Raw genomic sequence first — 16,356 nt, 5'->3', positions numbered from 1 at the left:
GTTTCCCTCCATCTGAATGAGCTTCTTCTATACCACCTACACCTGTTCCTCAATCTTCATCAGCATTGAGGTTGCCCATACCACATTCTCCGGTACTTTCGCATCACTCTCAGGACGCTCACACCACGGATGACGATAGGGAGGAAGGTGAATTGAATGACAGATCACTCATGAAAGAGTGGGGCGACTACCAAATTCAAACTCCGTCTCCATCTGCTCCTGCTCCGGTTGACTCTCCTCCAGTTGACATCGGAGGTTTTCATCTTCTCATGGAGAAGGCAACACAACGGTTCCTCCTTCCTAGGGAAACAAATAAGGATGATTGTTTCCTTTACGATTTTAAAGATCAGCCGAGGAAGCAGATACTATCGATTCCTATTATTGACTTTATTTGGCATGAAGGACTAAAGGTTATGAAAGCTCCTGCTTCTATTCCTGCGGTCTTGCCCCACCTCGAGAAGAAATACAAGGCACCAGACAATTCGCCAGCATGTCTGATAGGTCAGCCAAAGGCAGATTCCGTTATTGCCCAAGCAGCTCAACGTCGAGCGCGGAATCCCTCTTCTACACTGTCAACTCCTCCTGATCGGGATGGGAGGCGTCTGGACGCTATTGGAAAGAAAGTTTTGACCATGGCAGCAGCAACCGTCCGTGCAGCTAATTCACTGGCCATCTTAGGTCGATATGATAGACAGATGTGGTCGGACATTTCTCCCTACATCGACATGTTGCCTGAGCCATCTAAGTCTGAGGCGCTCAAAAATCCATCAGGAGGGTGAACGAATCTCGGCTGAGATTATTGATTCGGCTGTGGATGTTGCGTCTACAGGTTTTCGACAACTGGCAGGTGCCACAGTCCTGCGGCGACAGGGCTGGCTAAAAGCTACATCATTTCGCCAGGAGGTTCAGGCTAAAATACTTGATATTCCTTTTGACTGCAAGTTTCTTTTTGGTCAGCATGTGGACGAGGCCCTCCAGCCCATTAAAAAGGATACCGAGACAGCAAGATCTCTCTGTACTCTTCAGTTTCGGTAACCGCCTTTTCGTGGTGCTAGAGGCCGTGGATCCTTTTCTGGTCGAGGAGGCTATAATCAGCAAAGACAATATCAGTCCTAACAGAGTAACCAACATTACTCATCTCAGCATCAACAATCCTTCAGGCAACAACCAACTATCTCGTATTCGCAAAACAGAAGAAAGTCTTCCTACCGTAGACGTGATACGTCTAAAAAGCAGTGATAACTGCCACCTGCCACCCGCTCTACCACTTACCCCTTTAAAAGTTGGAGGAAGAATCTCCCGTTTTTACTCAAACTGGTCATCTATGACAACAGACAAATGGGTCTTGGACATTGTGGCCAGAGGTCATGTTCTAGAATCTGCAAAACTTCCTCCGAATACTCCTCCCAAAGGACCACATCCAGCTCACCTCAGAGCTTTTTTCCCAAATAAATTTGATGTTACGAAAGGGAGTGATCGAGGTAGTTCCTCAGTTGCAAAGAGGAACTGGTTTCTATTCCAGATTTTTTCTAATAAGAAAAAAATCGGGAGAATGGCGTCCCATTTTAGATCTTCGCTCCCTCAACAAATATCTAAAAAAGTTATCCTTCCGGATGCTGACTCTTCAAGAAATTCTTCAACTCCTCACAGCAGGGGATTACATGACCACCCTCGACTTCCAAGACGCTTATTTTCATGTACCTATTCTCCCCAGACACAGAAAGTTCTTGAGGTTCAGAGTGGCTGGCAGGGACTTCCAGTTCAAGGTCCTTCCTTTCGGACTACGTTCCGCGCCCCTGTGTCTTTACCAAAGTCTTAGCACCGGTGGCAGCTCACCTTCGACTGGAGGGAATTCAAATCTTTCCTTATTTAGACGATTGCCTTATCAAGGCGAATTCTTTCACAGTCGCAAACGCCCATACTCAGAGATGTCTGTCTCTTTTCCAATCTCTGGGCCTCTCTGTCACAAACAGAAATTGAAACTCATTGTGAGAACAGATTTGAAGTTTTGATCCTTGATGGATTGCTGAGGGCATTGACTGACTAAAGCTCAGGGACCATGCACTAAAAACTTCAAGAACCAGTGAGAACTTTGTCCCAAGAGATAACAGAGTCTATAAAGCCTTGGAAAACACTTGCAGCAGTGTAGCAGGTTTTGAGAATAAACGCAGAGTTTGTGAGGGAGCTCAAACTGGCATTGTTTCAGGGGGTATGGTGTCTTGGTCCAGTATTTGCCCTAAGCTTCATGGATTTTCACAGTGTCATCAGAACAGTCGAAACCTCTATTACGCTCATGCCTTAATTCTAAAGCTGCAAAGGTGATCGTAACTCAGTAGCTTTTAGTATAACTTTCTGGCTGTAATGGACTCATTTATGATATCTTACAGAGTTCACCAGTGAGTTTTTTTCCATTTTTAAACAAGTCGTCCTGAAGAAGCTTGTTTTGTTGTCACAGATTCCTCTGTAAAAAGGCTTACCTCCTCTCTTTACAGACTATTAGTGGAATAAGCACTTAATTCTAGGGTTCTTCAAAATCTCATTAACAACTCTTCAGTATTTATTAGTTACTAATGTAGTGAAATGTGTATGTGTATCTGGCAGAAAGGGAAAACAAATCACTTTTTTTCGTAAATGGAAATAAGCACCCAAAGAGTCCTTGTTATGTTTACCTTGGAGTATTATCTCATAAACATTAACATGAGGCCAACAGATGATCAAAGCAATGAAGAGATGGGCGCAAGAAAATGAAGGATGGTTTACGTTTACATACAAAAGTTGGAACCTAGTAATAACAGCATCCCTTCAAATTTACATGGGGAATAAAGCAGTGTATCTCTATGGAAATATCTTAAGGAGATATAGAAATATTGAATCAGTACCTAAATGTAAGACAACATTTTACCAACAGTTGTGTAAGTCCTAGTGAGCAATTCCACTGTGCTCTTATGTTTCGAGTTTGAGATGTTCCTCATGTGATTCCTTCACTGCTCTCACAGCAATTATGTCCAAACTTAAGAGACTCGCAGTCATAATTTTCTTCATGTCATTATGGCCACACATCAGCCCTGAGAACTCCTTAATCAAGTTCAGAAAGATTGAGTTCAATAAAATTGGGAAGGATTACCTATTCGCCCAACCCATGATCTGTTGTAATTTTATGCATTTCACCTTTTTAAATTTGCTGATAGATTGAAACACTATTTCAGGGAAGCCAGGAGAGAGTGGCGGCACTCGCTCCTAACAAGCCTTTGGGGCATATCATCAAGGCCAGGCGATAATTATCGCTCAGCGCTCTTAGCGGGAGGATAATTATCGCTGTCCAACGCTGAATTTTATCGCGGAGATAGCGTGTTATCAGCAACGCTTATCTTCATAGCGATAAAATTCAACGCGATTATCGCTGGAAATCCAGCGATAATCGCACAACGTTTGGCGATAGCTTGCTGATAGGGCAAGGCAGACTTAGCCATGATATCCACCTTCCATAGGATATCATGGCTAAGTCAGTTGAAAAGCAGTCGTAAGGAAAGTAGCGATAACCATGGTTAGCGCTACTTTTCTTATCGCTATGCTTGTTAGCGATTCCCTTGATAATTGGAGAAATGTCGGTTAGCGACATTTCTCCAGTTATTTCAGGAAGGAATGCCCACTTTGCATCTCATTAGAGATGCAAAGCTGGGCGTTCAGAAAACAGGCGCTAAGGCAAGGATTCACGCGATAGCATGACCTTGCTGATATAGCGATAAAATTATCGCCGCTTTTCGGCCGAAAACGGCCGCAAAAGCAGCGATAATTTTTTATCGCCGCCTTGTCGATATGCCCCTTTGTTTTTTAAATTGGTGTTGGCTATGAATACTAAAACATGGAAAGATGCGACAAAAAAGGATTATAATCATTGGTTATGATGGTGTAGCCCTTGTGACAAACATAGCCTTTCAGTTGTTTTCCTCACTCTGTTACTCAGTTCGCCAGAGGACCATGTTTCCAATTCTTATGAGTTTCCTTGTTTAGAAATTGTTTACCAGCTTTTCGTTCTTTTATGTTGGTAAGCTATTTGCCCAAGCATACTTTTTACCTGTTGGTAAGCTATTTGCCCAAGCATACTTTTTACCTGTTGGTAAGCTATTTGCCCAAGCATAAGTTTTACCTATTAGTAAGCTATTTGCCCAAGTATACTTTTTACCTGCTGGTAAGCTATTTTCCCAAGCATACTTGTTACCTGTTGGTAACCTATTTACCCAGGTAAACTTTTTACCTGTTGGTAAGCTATTTGCCCAAGTATACTTTTTACCTGTTGCTTGGAAATGAAAAGATAACACTGCACATATTTCACAGTTCCATTATTTGTTGGCAACACTTGTGATATGCGATATTTTGAGATGGATTACTGTATACAGGACGCAGTGCCGTTTGGGATGGTAGCAACTCTAGATTGCAGTGCTGTGACAATGTCTTTAACTTGCCATAAGATCTATGTTGGTGAATTAGTGCCACTAGGATACAATGCATTGTGATGGTTTATTGTCCTTGGAATTCCGTGCAGCGTGGTGTGTTATTGTCTCTAGGGAACTATGCAGGATGGTGGATAAGTGGCATTAGAGTGCAGTTTTGTTTGGTCTGTTGGTGTATTTGTGGTCAAGTGTGGTCAGTGCTCGAAGGCCACAGTGCAAAGGAGTGGGTTACTGTCCCTAGGGTGCATTACAACACAGCGGGTTAGTGTCCCTATATGGCAACAGTTTGTCAGTGGTTTTAGGATACACTTCATTATGCTATGCTAATGAACCTGTGCTACAAAGCAGCGTAGCAGTTCAGTAGGGCTAGAATAGAATGCAGTTTAGTGGGTTAATGCCCCTAGGAGGCAGGTCATTGTAATGGGTCCAGGGCCTAGGAATGTAACAAGGATATCCTTAAATAAGATGGATCACTTTTGCTAGGGTTCAATACAATGTTGTTGTGTGACAGGGCTAGTCTGGAGGGTATTTCTCCCTAGAATGCCAAGGCTTTAGTGTTGTAATGCAATGTCAATAGGATGTTGTGAAGGTTGGTGAGTTTGTGTCTATTTGTGCAGTTTAGTGATATAGTGACCCTAAGGTGCATTGTAGTGTGATGGGTTAATGAACCTAGAATGTAGTGCAGTTTGGCGTGTTAAACGCAGCATTATGCACTTCGATGTAGTCTGTTATTGTTCTAGTAGTATGGTGGGCGGTGTTAATGTCACGCTATGCTTCAGTGCATTGGGTTGGGTTACTGTACCCCTGGTGCATTGCATCATGGAGGATTAATGTTCCTATGTTCTAATGTAGTTGGTCAGCTTTGCTGTAGTGCGTTGCAGTGTGCTCGCTTGCTGCTTCTTGAATTCAATGTAGTGTGCTCAGTTACTGTTCCGAGGAAACAATGAATTGTGGTGGGTTAATGCCTGTAGAATACAAGTCAGTGTAATATGTTATTTCCCGAACAGGTTGTATAACAGATCACTGTTACAAGGGTTTATGGTGACGGTTTTTGCCCTTAGTATGGTTATTATCCATAAATAATGCTGGCATGAGAGTCAAGCTCTCTACAGCTAGACTTAAAGGAATAGCAATCAGAGGCAGAAAACAACCACAGTCCCCGCCATGTGTTTGTAAGTGAATTCACACAGAGACTCCATTGTTGTGCCTACCTCTTGATAGCAATGAGAGATAAAGCTGTTCTCAGCCAAACCTCACAAAGAAAAACACCATCATGACCTATTTTGCTGTAGAATTTCAGTTTTTGTTTTTCCATATCTCACATGTTCGGCCAATAGGGGTGACAGTGCCTAAATAGGTTTTTTCGGGTGTTAAAAAAAACATCTAGAACAATTAACATCTACCGTCTGTTAGAGAAAACAATTAGCATGTTTTAGTAACATTATTTAGAGCAGTGGTTCCCACAACTCACTTTTCAGAATGACAAACATTCTCGACACACCTACGTTTAATGGACATGAGGGGGATGATTTTTCAGTGTTACTAAAACAGCATGTGGTAGCGCATTGCCATTTACGGACAGCGCATTTTCCGTTGAAATGGCCACTAACTTTGCACAGACATGGGGTCTTCTTACAATATCAGTGGTTTGACCGCTGGACCGTCGTTGCGATGTTGGGGAGAGCGCCCCTAAGCCAGCGGCATTCCAACCACCATATTATGATAACATCGCCAGGCTGGCAGTGTTGTGTCGGCAGTGCCACGGCGGTGTCGTGCTTTGGATCATAGAAAGAGCCTGAAGCATATGCCAGCACTCTGGCAGCGCCGCTTGCATGTCAGTGCACTGTGTACCATGCACCATGTTGTGCATGGTACACAGTGCACGCATAGGGGGGCACAACCCCCATGGGCAAATTTGCCCAGGTGTCCTGTTTGGGTCCCCTTCCCTGCCTTTCCATCTACCTTTTCGTGGCAAGGTACCCACCATGAACAGGGCGACGGAAAGGCAGGTTGTGGTCAGCACAGCAGTGCCAGTATTGGCACCGCCGCCATTGATCACCGCTTTCCCCACCGCTGCCCCGTCTGGATCTAGGATCCTGGTGGTGGTGGCGGTCTAGCATCAGGCTTATGGCAGTTTGACCGCCAACCTCGTAATTGGGCAGTCGTACCGCCACTGCAGGTACGGCAGTCTAGGAACCGCAGTAGTCGTAATTGGGCCCATGAACATTTACTGATGAAACTATACAGCACACAAATGATAATGTGTGGAAATCAGGTTTCTGTGACTGTTTATCATTTGTGCATCACCAAGTAAAGTGTCTTGATTTGTTTTAAAAAATCTGTTTCCAGATCCTTCAATATTACTAAAAAATGTGTTCCCTTTTGTTTTCCTAACAGCTGAATGCATAAATTTAATTTACAGGTATTTACATTTAGTTGTTGGTTCCAAAAAAAAACGAAAGCCAGTGATGGCCGGTAAATTTACCGCGGAGGGGGCGGGGTGTCACCCACGCACACATACACTCTCACTCACACCCCTACAGTCACACGCACACACACACACACACACCCATCCTGAATGTAAATACTCCTTCTCATCCAGGGGATACTCATCAATAGTCATAATCTATGAATAATCCCCGCCCATGTGCGGGATCCCGGAGCATATAGAAAATATATATATATACATATATATACATATGTGAAAACATATAACTGCAGCCTAACAATGTTCAAAACCTGGCAATGCTGTAAATTACATATATTTGCATAGTAGTGCACCCCTATCCCATAAGGAAAAAAGGAAGCATAGACAAATCATAACACAGCACTGCTTTATTGCCATAAAGCAACATGTAATTGTAAGCATTCGCAAGTAGGCTGCAGCAGAGTATCAAGAAACCAAGAAAACTGACATCCTGCCTTTAAGGCATTAGAGTAGGGGGACCGTGCCTTTAAGGCCTGCCTGAGACCCCCTGCTCCCATGATGCATTACAGGTGGCAGTTGGGCCAGTTCTTTTTTCCGGCTCCTTCTGTGAGGATCCTGGAGCTTGAGCTCTTCAGTTTTTGACTGAAATTTTGAAATACAGCTTTTTCAAGCTTTTTTCGACGTTTTCTGACTTCTAAGGGATAATTCTGCTGGTGTCCAGTTAATTTTCGATTTTTTTCCAGTCAGAATGTCTCCTTTATTTAGGAAATGTCCTTCTTGTGGCAACAAGATGGCACTGGCGGATCCACACTCTGTGTGTATCGTGTGTTTACCATCTAAACACGATCCTGACCAGTGTCTCCACTGCCAGAAGTTCTCTAAGCGCACTCTGAGGGACAGAGAGCGCATTAAATTACATGCAGGACTGGAGAGGGAACAAAGCCGTCGTGAAGGCGAGCATTCTTCATCAAGACCTCCTTCTTCAGCTGCGCAAGTACAAAAACGGCGACACACCAGCTCCCTGGCTCCAGAAAGAACAGCAGTCCAAGAAGTTCGCCGTCGAGGGATTTCTCCCACCATCAAGATTCTCCGCCGCGCAAAAGTAAGTCGGCGTCGAGGCGCAGCCCTGCTGGCTCGCAGGTTGCTGGTACAGTGACGTCTGGACTGTCTCCGTCGACGTTGAGGCTTCCGTCGACGTCGAGACACTCTCCGCCACCCTCGAGGGGGTCGGCGTCAAGAGATGCAGCGACGTACATTCCGCCACGAGTGGACCGGTCGCCGTCGAAGGTTACCCCCACTCAGTGACATAGAAGGTCGACGTCGAGAGGAAGATCGACGTCAAGATCGCCACCTCGACGCCGTGAGAGGTCGACGTCGAAGTCACCCAGTCGACGGCGAGAGAGGTCGACGTCGAAGCTGCCCATCGACGTCGAGGCCCAGTCGGCGCCGAGAGAGGTCGAAGTCGCCCAGTCGACGTCGAGGGAGGTCGCCGTCGAAGTCACTGCCGACGTCGAGGTCATCTGGCCGACGTCAGGTGCCAGAGGAGAGGAGGTCGACGTCGAGGTCTCCGCGATCGGCATCGAGACCGCCGTCGAGACCAGAACGCCACACCCCACACTTGCCGATGGTGACGCAGACGTCGTCGACGTCAAGGGGTTCGGCGTCGAGGGCGAAAACTGGAGCGACCACGGAGAGGTCCCCAGGAGAACAGTCATCATCGCTGGGACTGCACATCGTGCAAGTATCTCCTGAAGGATCACCCAAGACACCAGAGCGATTCGGACTGTCACCGCGCTGGTTACGAGATGGGAACACTGGCGCATGTCGGAGTCCGGGATCGGACTACTCCCGCATGTATTCCCCACCGCGCAGGAGTAAGTCTCCTCCGAGGGAGCCAAGGCCAATTTCACCACGCCGGTCTCGTTCCAGAGACCGTCGCTCCGCGCCAAGACGTCAAAGATCTCCGTCCAAGCGCAAATCAAGGTCAAGGGCTCACCATAGTGAACGTTCCCACAAGAGGCGACGCACCAGGTCGTCCACTGGGACTTCATCGACAAGGTCCTCAGTCTGGGACTACTCTCCTACCTTTTCCTCAACACCTCCATCGCGAGTGTCCCCTGTGGATGACATCGCAACTTTCTCGGACGTTCTGGGTAGAGGGGCGCAGAAGTTGAACATCGCGCTGCACACTCCTCAGGCGCCCACTTCTGTGATCTTTGACACGTTGCATCATCGGTCGGCTCCCAGACCTCTGCTTCCTTTGGTGCCAGGACTGTTGGAACCAGCAATGGCCACGTTCCTCACTCCGGCTACAGCGGGCTCTGTGCCGTCGAGGATAGCAAAGAAATATAAGGCTCCTACCGAGGATCCTTTATTCTTGAGGGCGGACCCGCCAGCAGACTCAGTAATCGTGGCGGCGGCTATGAAATCCCACTCGGCCTCAGTATCTTCTTCTGTCCCCCCTGAGAAGGACAGTAAACTGATGGACTCCTACGGCAGGAAAATGTGCAACACTTCAGCCTCGCACATGAAGGTGGCTAGCGCTTCAGCCCTGCTGGGGAGGTATGATCGCTCCCTCTGGGACTCCCTCACCAGATTCGTGGACAGACTGCCTAGAGACGACAGGCAGGACTTCACGGAGATCCTACAAGAAGGCGGCCTGGTGGCCAACCAAATCATCAGCGCAGCGGCGGATGCCTCGGACCTAGCCGCGCATGGCTACTCCCATGGCGTCTGCTCCCGGCGTTCGGCCTGGCTCAGGCTAACGGGCCTCAAGCCGGACGCGCAGAAAAGAATTCTCAATCTGCCTTTTAATGGATCATCACTGTTTGGGGCTCATGCTGATGACCAGATGAGCAAGATGAAGGCGGAGTTGGACACCGTGAAGGCTGTGGGGCTGGAAAAGCGCAAAGAATTCCGGAAGCGCTTTCGCCAGGGCGACAAACGTGCCTTTCACCAGCGTGTTCAAACACCCCAGTGGTCCTCTCAGAACCAACAGAGGTCCCAGTTTCAGCAAAGGGGTCGGGCAGAGGAAGAGGAAGTACAAAACAGCAGCAGTCCTCTAACAAGCAGCCCTCCAAACAGTGAAACCTTACTTCCTCCGCTCTCGTTCGCCACTCCGGTGGGAGGAAGTATCACTGTTCACCTGGAAGAGTGGAAAGCCATTACAAGCGACAGATGGGTGCTGAGTATTGTAGAGCGTGGCTACTTGCTGGGGTTCAAATCTCCCCCTCCGCAGGTACCCCCACGGAGACAGTCGCTCCCTCACATCCAAAACAAACTTTTAAAGGACGAAGTTACCACTCTCCTCTCCAAAAACGCCATAGAGGAAGTTCCGACCAGGCATAGAAATCAAGGAGTGTACTCCCGGTATTTTCTTGTTCAGAAAAGAGGAGCGGTCAGAGAGTACAGACCCATCCTCGATCTCCGCCTACTCAACGGATTTGTCAAAAGAGAAAAGTTCAGGATGCTGGCACTGCACCAGATCTTCCCACATCTTCACCAGGGGGACTGGATGTGTGCCATCGACTTACAGGATGCATACTTCCACATTCCTGTCTCAGCGAAACATCGAAAGTTTCTCAGATTTCAGATATTTCGCCAGCATTATCAATACAAGGTCCTGCCATTCAGCCTCAAGTCCGCGCCACGAACATTCTCAAAGTGCATGGCGGTGGTGGCTGCTTTTCTCCGCAAACGGAAGATATTCGTCTACCCCTATCTAGACGACTGGCTCTTGAAAAGCTCAACTCCGGCTCGACTCCAGAGTCATCTCTCGTTTTGCCTCAACCTTCTACACTCGCTGGGCCTTCAGGTCAACTACAGGAAGTCTGTCCTCAATCCCACTCAGCGGATCCACTTCCTGGGCGCCTCTCTAGACTCCTCAAGCGCAAGCGTGTGTCCTTCGGAGGAGAGGTTATCCTCCATGCTTCAGAAAGGCCGCACTCTTCTCAGCACGGACTGCCCCACGGCCAGACAAGTGTCGTCTCTTCTGGGGTCGATGGCTTCGTGCATTTACATTGTGCCCAATGCACGTCTGCACATGCGTCCTCTGCAACAAGATCTAGAGGATCAGTGGTCGCAGAGGTCCGGCCGCTGGGAGGATCGCATTACCCTTCATCAAGCCGCCAAAGATTCCATCCGGTGGTGGATGAAGCGCTCCCATCTGCTTCACGGCGTCCCATTCCATCAGGCGCCCCCGACACAGACAGTGGTCACCGATGCCTCCATGCAGGGCTGGGGTGCTCATATGGGCCGGCTTCAATTACAAGGTCTCTGGTCTGCTACCGAGCAGAGCTATCACATCAACTTTTTGGAGCTACGAGCAGTCCACCTGGCTCTCAAGTCCCTGTATCCATCCCTGCAAATCAATTATATTCTGGTTCAGACAGACAACACCACAACTATGTTCTATCTGAACAAGTAAGGAGGGACCAAATCACGGGTCCTGTCTCTGGAGGCCCCGTCAATCTGGAGATGGCTTCTGGCGAGAAACCTGACGATCGTCGCGGTTCACCTGCCAGGGACCCTGAACGTGCAGGCAGACGGCCTCAGCAGAGACTTCGTCGAAGCGCACGACTGGGTGCTCAACGAAGACGTCGCTCAAGACATCTTCCGCTTGTGGGGCACACCGGACATCGATCTGTTCGCAGACGCGGACAACAAAAAATGCCCCGTCTTCGCCTCCAGGTTCCCTCAACGGGGGTCGCAGGGGAACGCGCTTTTGTTCAGCTGGTCAAGGACATTGCTTTACGCTTTTCCTCCTCTCCCTCTCATCCCGGCTGTGATACAGAAGTTCTACAGAGCCAGAACTCGGATGATCCTAATAGCCCCGGAGTGGCCCCGTCAGTGGTGGTACCCGGATCTACTCCAGCTGTCGGAAGTACCACACAGGAGGTTGCCGTGCCTACCGAACTTGCTGACCAAGGACAAGGGGAGGGTGTTCCATCCCAATCTTCCCTCCCTCCGTTTGATGGCATGGCTCCTGAATTCATCCAATACGGACATCTGGATCTGCCTCCGGACTGTATGAACATTCTTCGGGAGGCAAAGAGGCCCTCCACGAGGAAGTCGTACGGCTTTAAATGGAAAAGATTCTGCTTCTGGTGTAGAGATAACGCCCTTGATCCGATCCGGGGTCAAGAACAGGTTATTCTCCCCTACTTACTGTACTTGGCGAAGTCTGGGTTAAAATATTCTTCCATCAGAGTACACTTAGCTGCTGTTACAGCCTATAGGAAGTCTCCTACCCAGACCTCTTTCTTCCAGATGCCAGTGGTAAAGGATTTCTTGGAAGGGCTTAAGAAAGTTTATCCACCAGTGAGGTCTCCTTCCCCTTCCTGGGAACTTAACATCGTTCTCTCTAAGCTGATGGGAGCTCCTTTTGAGCCGATTCATAAGGCCTCCTTGCAACATCTGACCTGGAAGGCTGCCTTCTTAGTAGCCATCACTTCGGCCCGTAGGGTTAGTGAAATTCAGGCCCTCTGCTGCAAGGAACCTTACACTGTGTTTCATGCTAATAGGGTGGTGCTCTGTACTCATCCGAGCTTCCTGCCCAAGGTGGTTTCGGACTTCCATATTAATCAGGTGATCACGTTGTCCACCTTCTTTCCTCAGCCGACCACTCCCCCGGAGAGAGATCTACACTCTCTTGACCTCCGGAGGGTTTTGAAATTCTATCTAGCTAAGACCCTTACTCTTAGAAAGTCAGACAGGCTCTTTGTTAACTATGGGCCCACTAATACCGGGCTGGCTGCGGCCAAGAGGTCTATCTCTAGATGGATTGTCTCTTGTATAGCTTTGGCTTACCAACTGTCCCACAAAGTTCTGCAGGGTAAACCTAGAGCACACTCTACTCGAGGGAAAGCTTCTACTGTAGCACTCCTTCGCAATGTTCCCATGTCTGAGATCTGTAAAGCGGCTACGTGGCGCTCAGTCCATACTTTCACGCGCCATTATTGCCTAGATTCAGACGCGCAGGCCGACGCCCAGGTGGGGCAGGCCTCTTTGAGGAACCTATTTGCATAACTGTAATGCAAGATGTGTCTTTTAATGTATATTTTAACTGCTTTGTTGCTCGTCCGCGAGACTTTGGGTATGGGCTTGCTACTCTATTCATAGATTATGACTATTGATGAGTATCCCCTGGATGAGAAGGATTAGTTACTTACCTGTAATCCTAGTTCTCATCCAGGGGTATACTCATCAAAGTCATAAGCGACCCACCCACCTCCCCGGACGAGCATTGTTTTCTCTTTAAATAAGTGATGTATGAAAGGCAGATCTACTCAGGTGCGGAGGCACCGCCCAAAAAAAACTAGCCCAACTGCCACCTGTAATGCATCATGGGAGCAGGGGGTCTCAGGCAGGCCTTAAAGGCACGGTCCCCCTACTCTAATGCCTTAAAGGCAGGGTGTCAGTTTTCTTGGTTTCTTGATACTCTGCTGCAGCCTACTGGCGAATGCCTACAATTACATGTTGCTTTATGGCAATAAAGCAGTGCTGTGTTATGATTTGTCTATGCTTCCTTTTTTCCTTATGGGATAGGGGTGCACTACTATGCAAATATATGTAATTTACAGCATTGCCAGGTTTTGAACATCGTTAGGCTGCAGTTATATGTTTTCACATATGTATATATATGTATATATATATATTTTCTATATGCTCCGGGATGCCGCACATGGGCGGGGATTATTCATAGATTATGACTTTGATGAGTATACCCCTGGATGAGAACTAGGATTACAGGTAAGTAACTAATCCTTTTTCCCAAAACCTGAGATCAGTTGAGCACTCCCAGCAGGCCCGCCCCCATTTGAAGACATCTGATCTAGAGCAAATGAATAAAAATCCGATGCAAAATAGTAGTACAGTGGCTTTAATCCAGCTGTTATTTATCCTTAGAAAACGGCAAAGATGTAAAGCAGCACGTGCCATTGTGGCAACACACAGCCCCAGGTCTAGATAGCAGCAACAACGTGACTACTCCCAGCAGGCCAAAGATTATTGAGCAGAAGCGGAAACCCATCGCAGCAGTAAACGGAAAGTCCCATCTACGCTTCGCCAACTCATCAACATCAACCGGAAAACCCTCCGTGGAGGATCTGGAGGCCAAGGAATTGGGTGCAAGCGAGGCTCCGGCTACGAAATCTCCTGTTGTCTCCCGCTCTATGCAAACTCAGTAGATTGCACTCCTGATAAATGCCTCCACACTATTAGAACTCACTGAATTTCGCCTATTGTGATTTTTTTTCCTTAACCTTCGTCTCAATGACGTATATGTGTAGAAATATATTAAATATTATTAATATTCATATAGAGCTAGGAAAACAAAGAAGTCATGAGTTCTGCCATTGACTATAAATGCAGATACGAAATCAACTCGCTGGATCTATTAAGGAGACAACATGTGGATTGCTGATGTATTGTGATGCACTTCTTCAAACACTGGAAATATGTATTGTTCTCCTTATGCAGTAACATGTTTTTGTATATGATGAGATCTTAATATAAATGACTGTGTTCTACGAGATGGTAAAATGTTTAAGAAATAAACACTCCATCATTCAAAGAGAAAACAATACTTCGAAGGTATGTTTAGTCTTCGTGAAAGGGCTAGAGTAAAAATGCATTAAAAAAGTAAATATCCAGAGAAAGGCCACGTTTCATGTACATTTATAAAAGAAACCAATGCATTATATGTAAAGCATTGATTCATACACGATTGTCATTCAGTGCTAGCCAGGAGTAGCAGCTGCTGCATTTGCTTTTCCTTTGGTACCTGTGGCATATATCCAGTCCTGCCAAGTACCATGCATCAGGCGTTAGACTAACACATTTGAGTGTGGTGCTCCGCATCACTGCACTGAAATGCTTTGTTTTGCATTTTATGTAACAACAAGAAAGGGTTTGGCCCCTAATCAGTAAGGCCAGACCACTATACAATTAACCAACAGAAAAGCTGCCAATACTGATGCTCACTCATATTTAACATTTAAACCAACAACCAGACGACCAAAACACTCTGGATGGAGAAAATTAGAATGTTTTATTTTCCTTTATCTAAAATCTTTAAGCCATATCTTATTTATTATTTTTTATATTGAAAAGACATTTATTTTTAGAGATATCAACTTTACACATAAGATGTGAGTTAAACATACACTGAAGACAACACAACAACACTTAACACAAAGGCAAAAAAATTGTGATACATTTTCGATCAAATTGTTTTTGGGGCTTTTTTTTCTGTCCAACTGCCTCTATTTTTCTGTCTTGATAGAAAACAACCAGTAGAGGTCAGTAAAATACTAGAATTGCTTTCTACTGGTTCAACTGCCTCAATTTAACTGTCTTGATAGAAAACGACCAGTAGAGGTTAGTAGAATACCAGAAGTGCTTTCTGCTGAGGTACTTTCTTTTTTTTGTTTTCCTGGCAACTGCCTCTGTTTCACTTTTTTGGTAGAAAACGACCAGCAGAGGTCAGTAAAATACCGGAATCACTTTAGCATTCTCTAGATTCCAGTCCATAGAAATAGTCTTCCACGAGCACCCATAGACAATAATATTTTTTTCAAATCTTGTATTTTCAGTGATATGACCACCGAAGGCCCTGATTTTATATGAAAAACAGAGCTTTGGACTATACAATTTCCAGCTGAAAGGCAATATTTATCTCCTTGTGTTCCCATACCAGGCATGTCACACAGTTTGGTGCTTACTTTCCCTCCATGTTAAAGAACAGTAGATGTTTCAGCACCCAGGGTAATGTGCTGCATAGCTAAATACATATAAGGTCCCAAAGGCGAGACCGATTGCATTGCATACGCTTGTTACATATGTAGACAATCTCATTCTATACAAAATAAATCAAGAAAATGAAGCAGGACCGTCTACGCCATTCAACATGCAGCATTCATCCAGCACTGGGGGAGAGTGGGATGTACTGCACATGATAACACCATGGAGTAAAAGAAACACAGACTACCCAGAAGAAAAACAAAGGCAGTGTGGTCCCCTTTAGTATACACATGGTGTGAAAGCACTGACTCTCAACACCTTTGCATGTAAAGAACACGCCCCAGACATAGAGCAAAATAAAGAAACAGTGGGGTATATTTACAAGGGGATGGTGTCATCAGAATATCACTTTTAGTGACTTTCTGGTGGTGCCGTCTCCATATTTACTTTTTGTGGCTTAACGCCGTCTTGTAAATACAACCCCTTTACACGCATCACTTAGCATGAAAGGGGCGTGCAATGAGTGTTGCTGTGGGCATTCCACTGCAACACCCATTGCTTTTTCATGCTGCCCCAGATCGACAAGGATCTGTAAATCTGAGGCAGTGCCAAAAACAAATGCCATGCAATAACAGGAGTTAGAATGGTGAAACTAGGAGAAATACTTTAATTGCTCCTCGTTTTTGCTTTTTCTGTGTGTGTTGCATTCTGCAGCATAAATAGAAAGAGCAAAAC

The 16,356-nt window shown here is 46.4% G+C and overlaps 1 protein-coding gene across 1 annotated transcript in view; it reads left to right on the top strand.

The window, feature by feature from the left end:
* LOC146866377 (uncharacterized) overlaps positions 1 to 14,377 on the top strand; it is a 185,526-nt gene extending 171,149 nt beyond the window's left edge. Inside the window, exon 10 of the mRNA XM_085640851.1 lies at positions 13,786 to 14,377. Within this exon, the coding sequence (XP_085496977.1) occupies positions 13,786 to 14,066 (281 nt within the window). The 3' untranslated portion in view covers positions 14,067 to 14,377. The remainder of the gene's footprint in view (positions 1 to 13,785) is intronic.
* Positions 14,378 to 16,356: the final 1,979 nt, after the last annotated feature.

Source organism: Triturus cristatus, chromosome 2_1 (assembly GCF_964204655.1).
Source record: "Triturus cristatus chromosome 2_1, aTriCri1.1, whole genome shotgun sequence".
Taxonomy (NCBI): domain Eukaryota; kingdom Metazoa; phylum Chordata; class Amphibia; order Caudata; family Salamandridae; genus Triturus; species Triturus cristatus.
The sequence above is the reverse complement of the archived record's forward strand: the minus strand, read 5'-3'. Positions and strand labels throughout refer to the sequence as shown.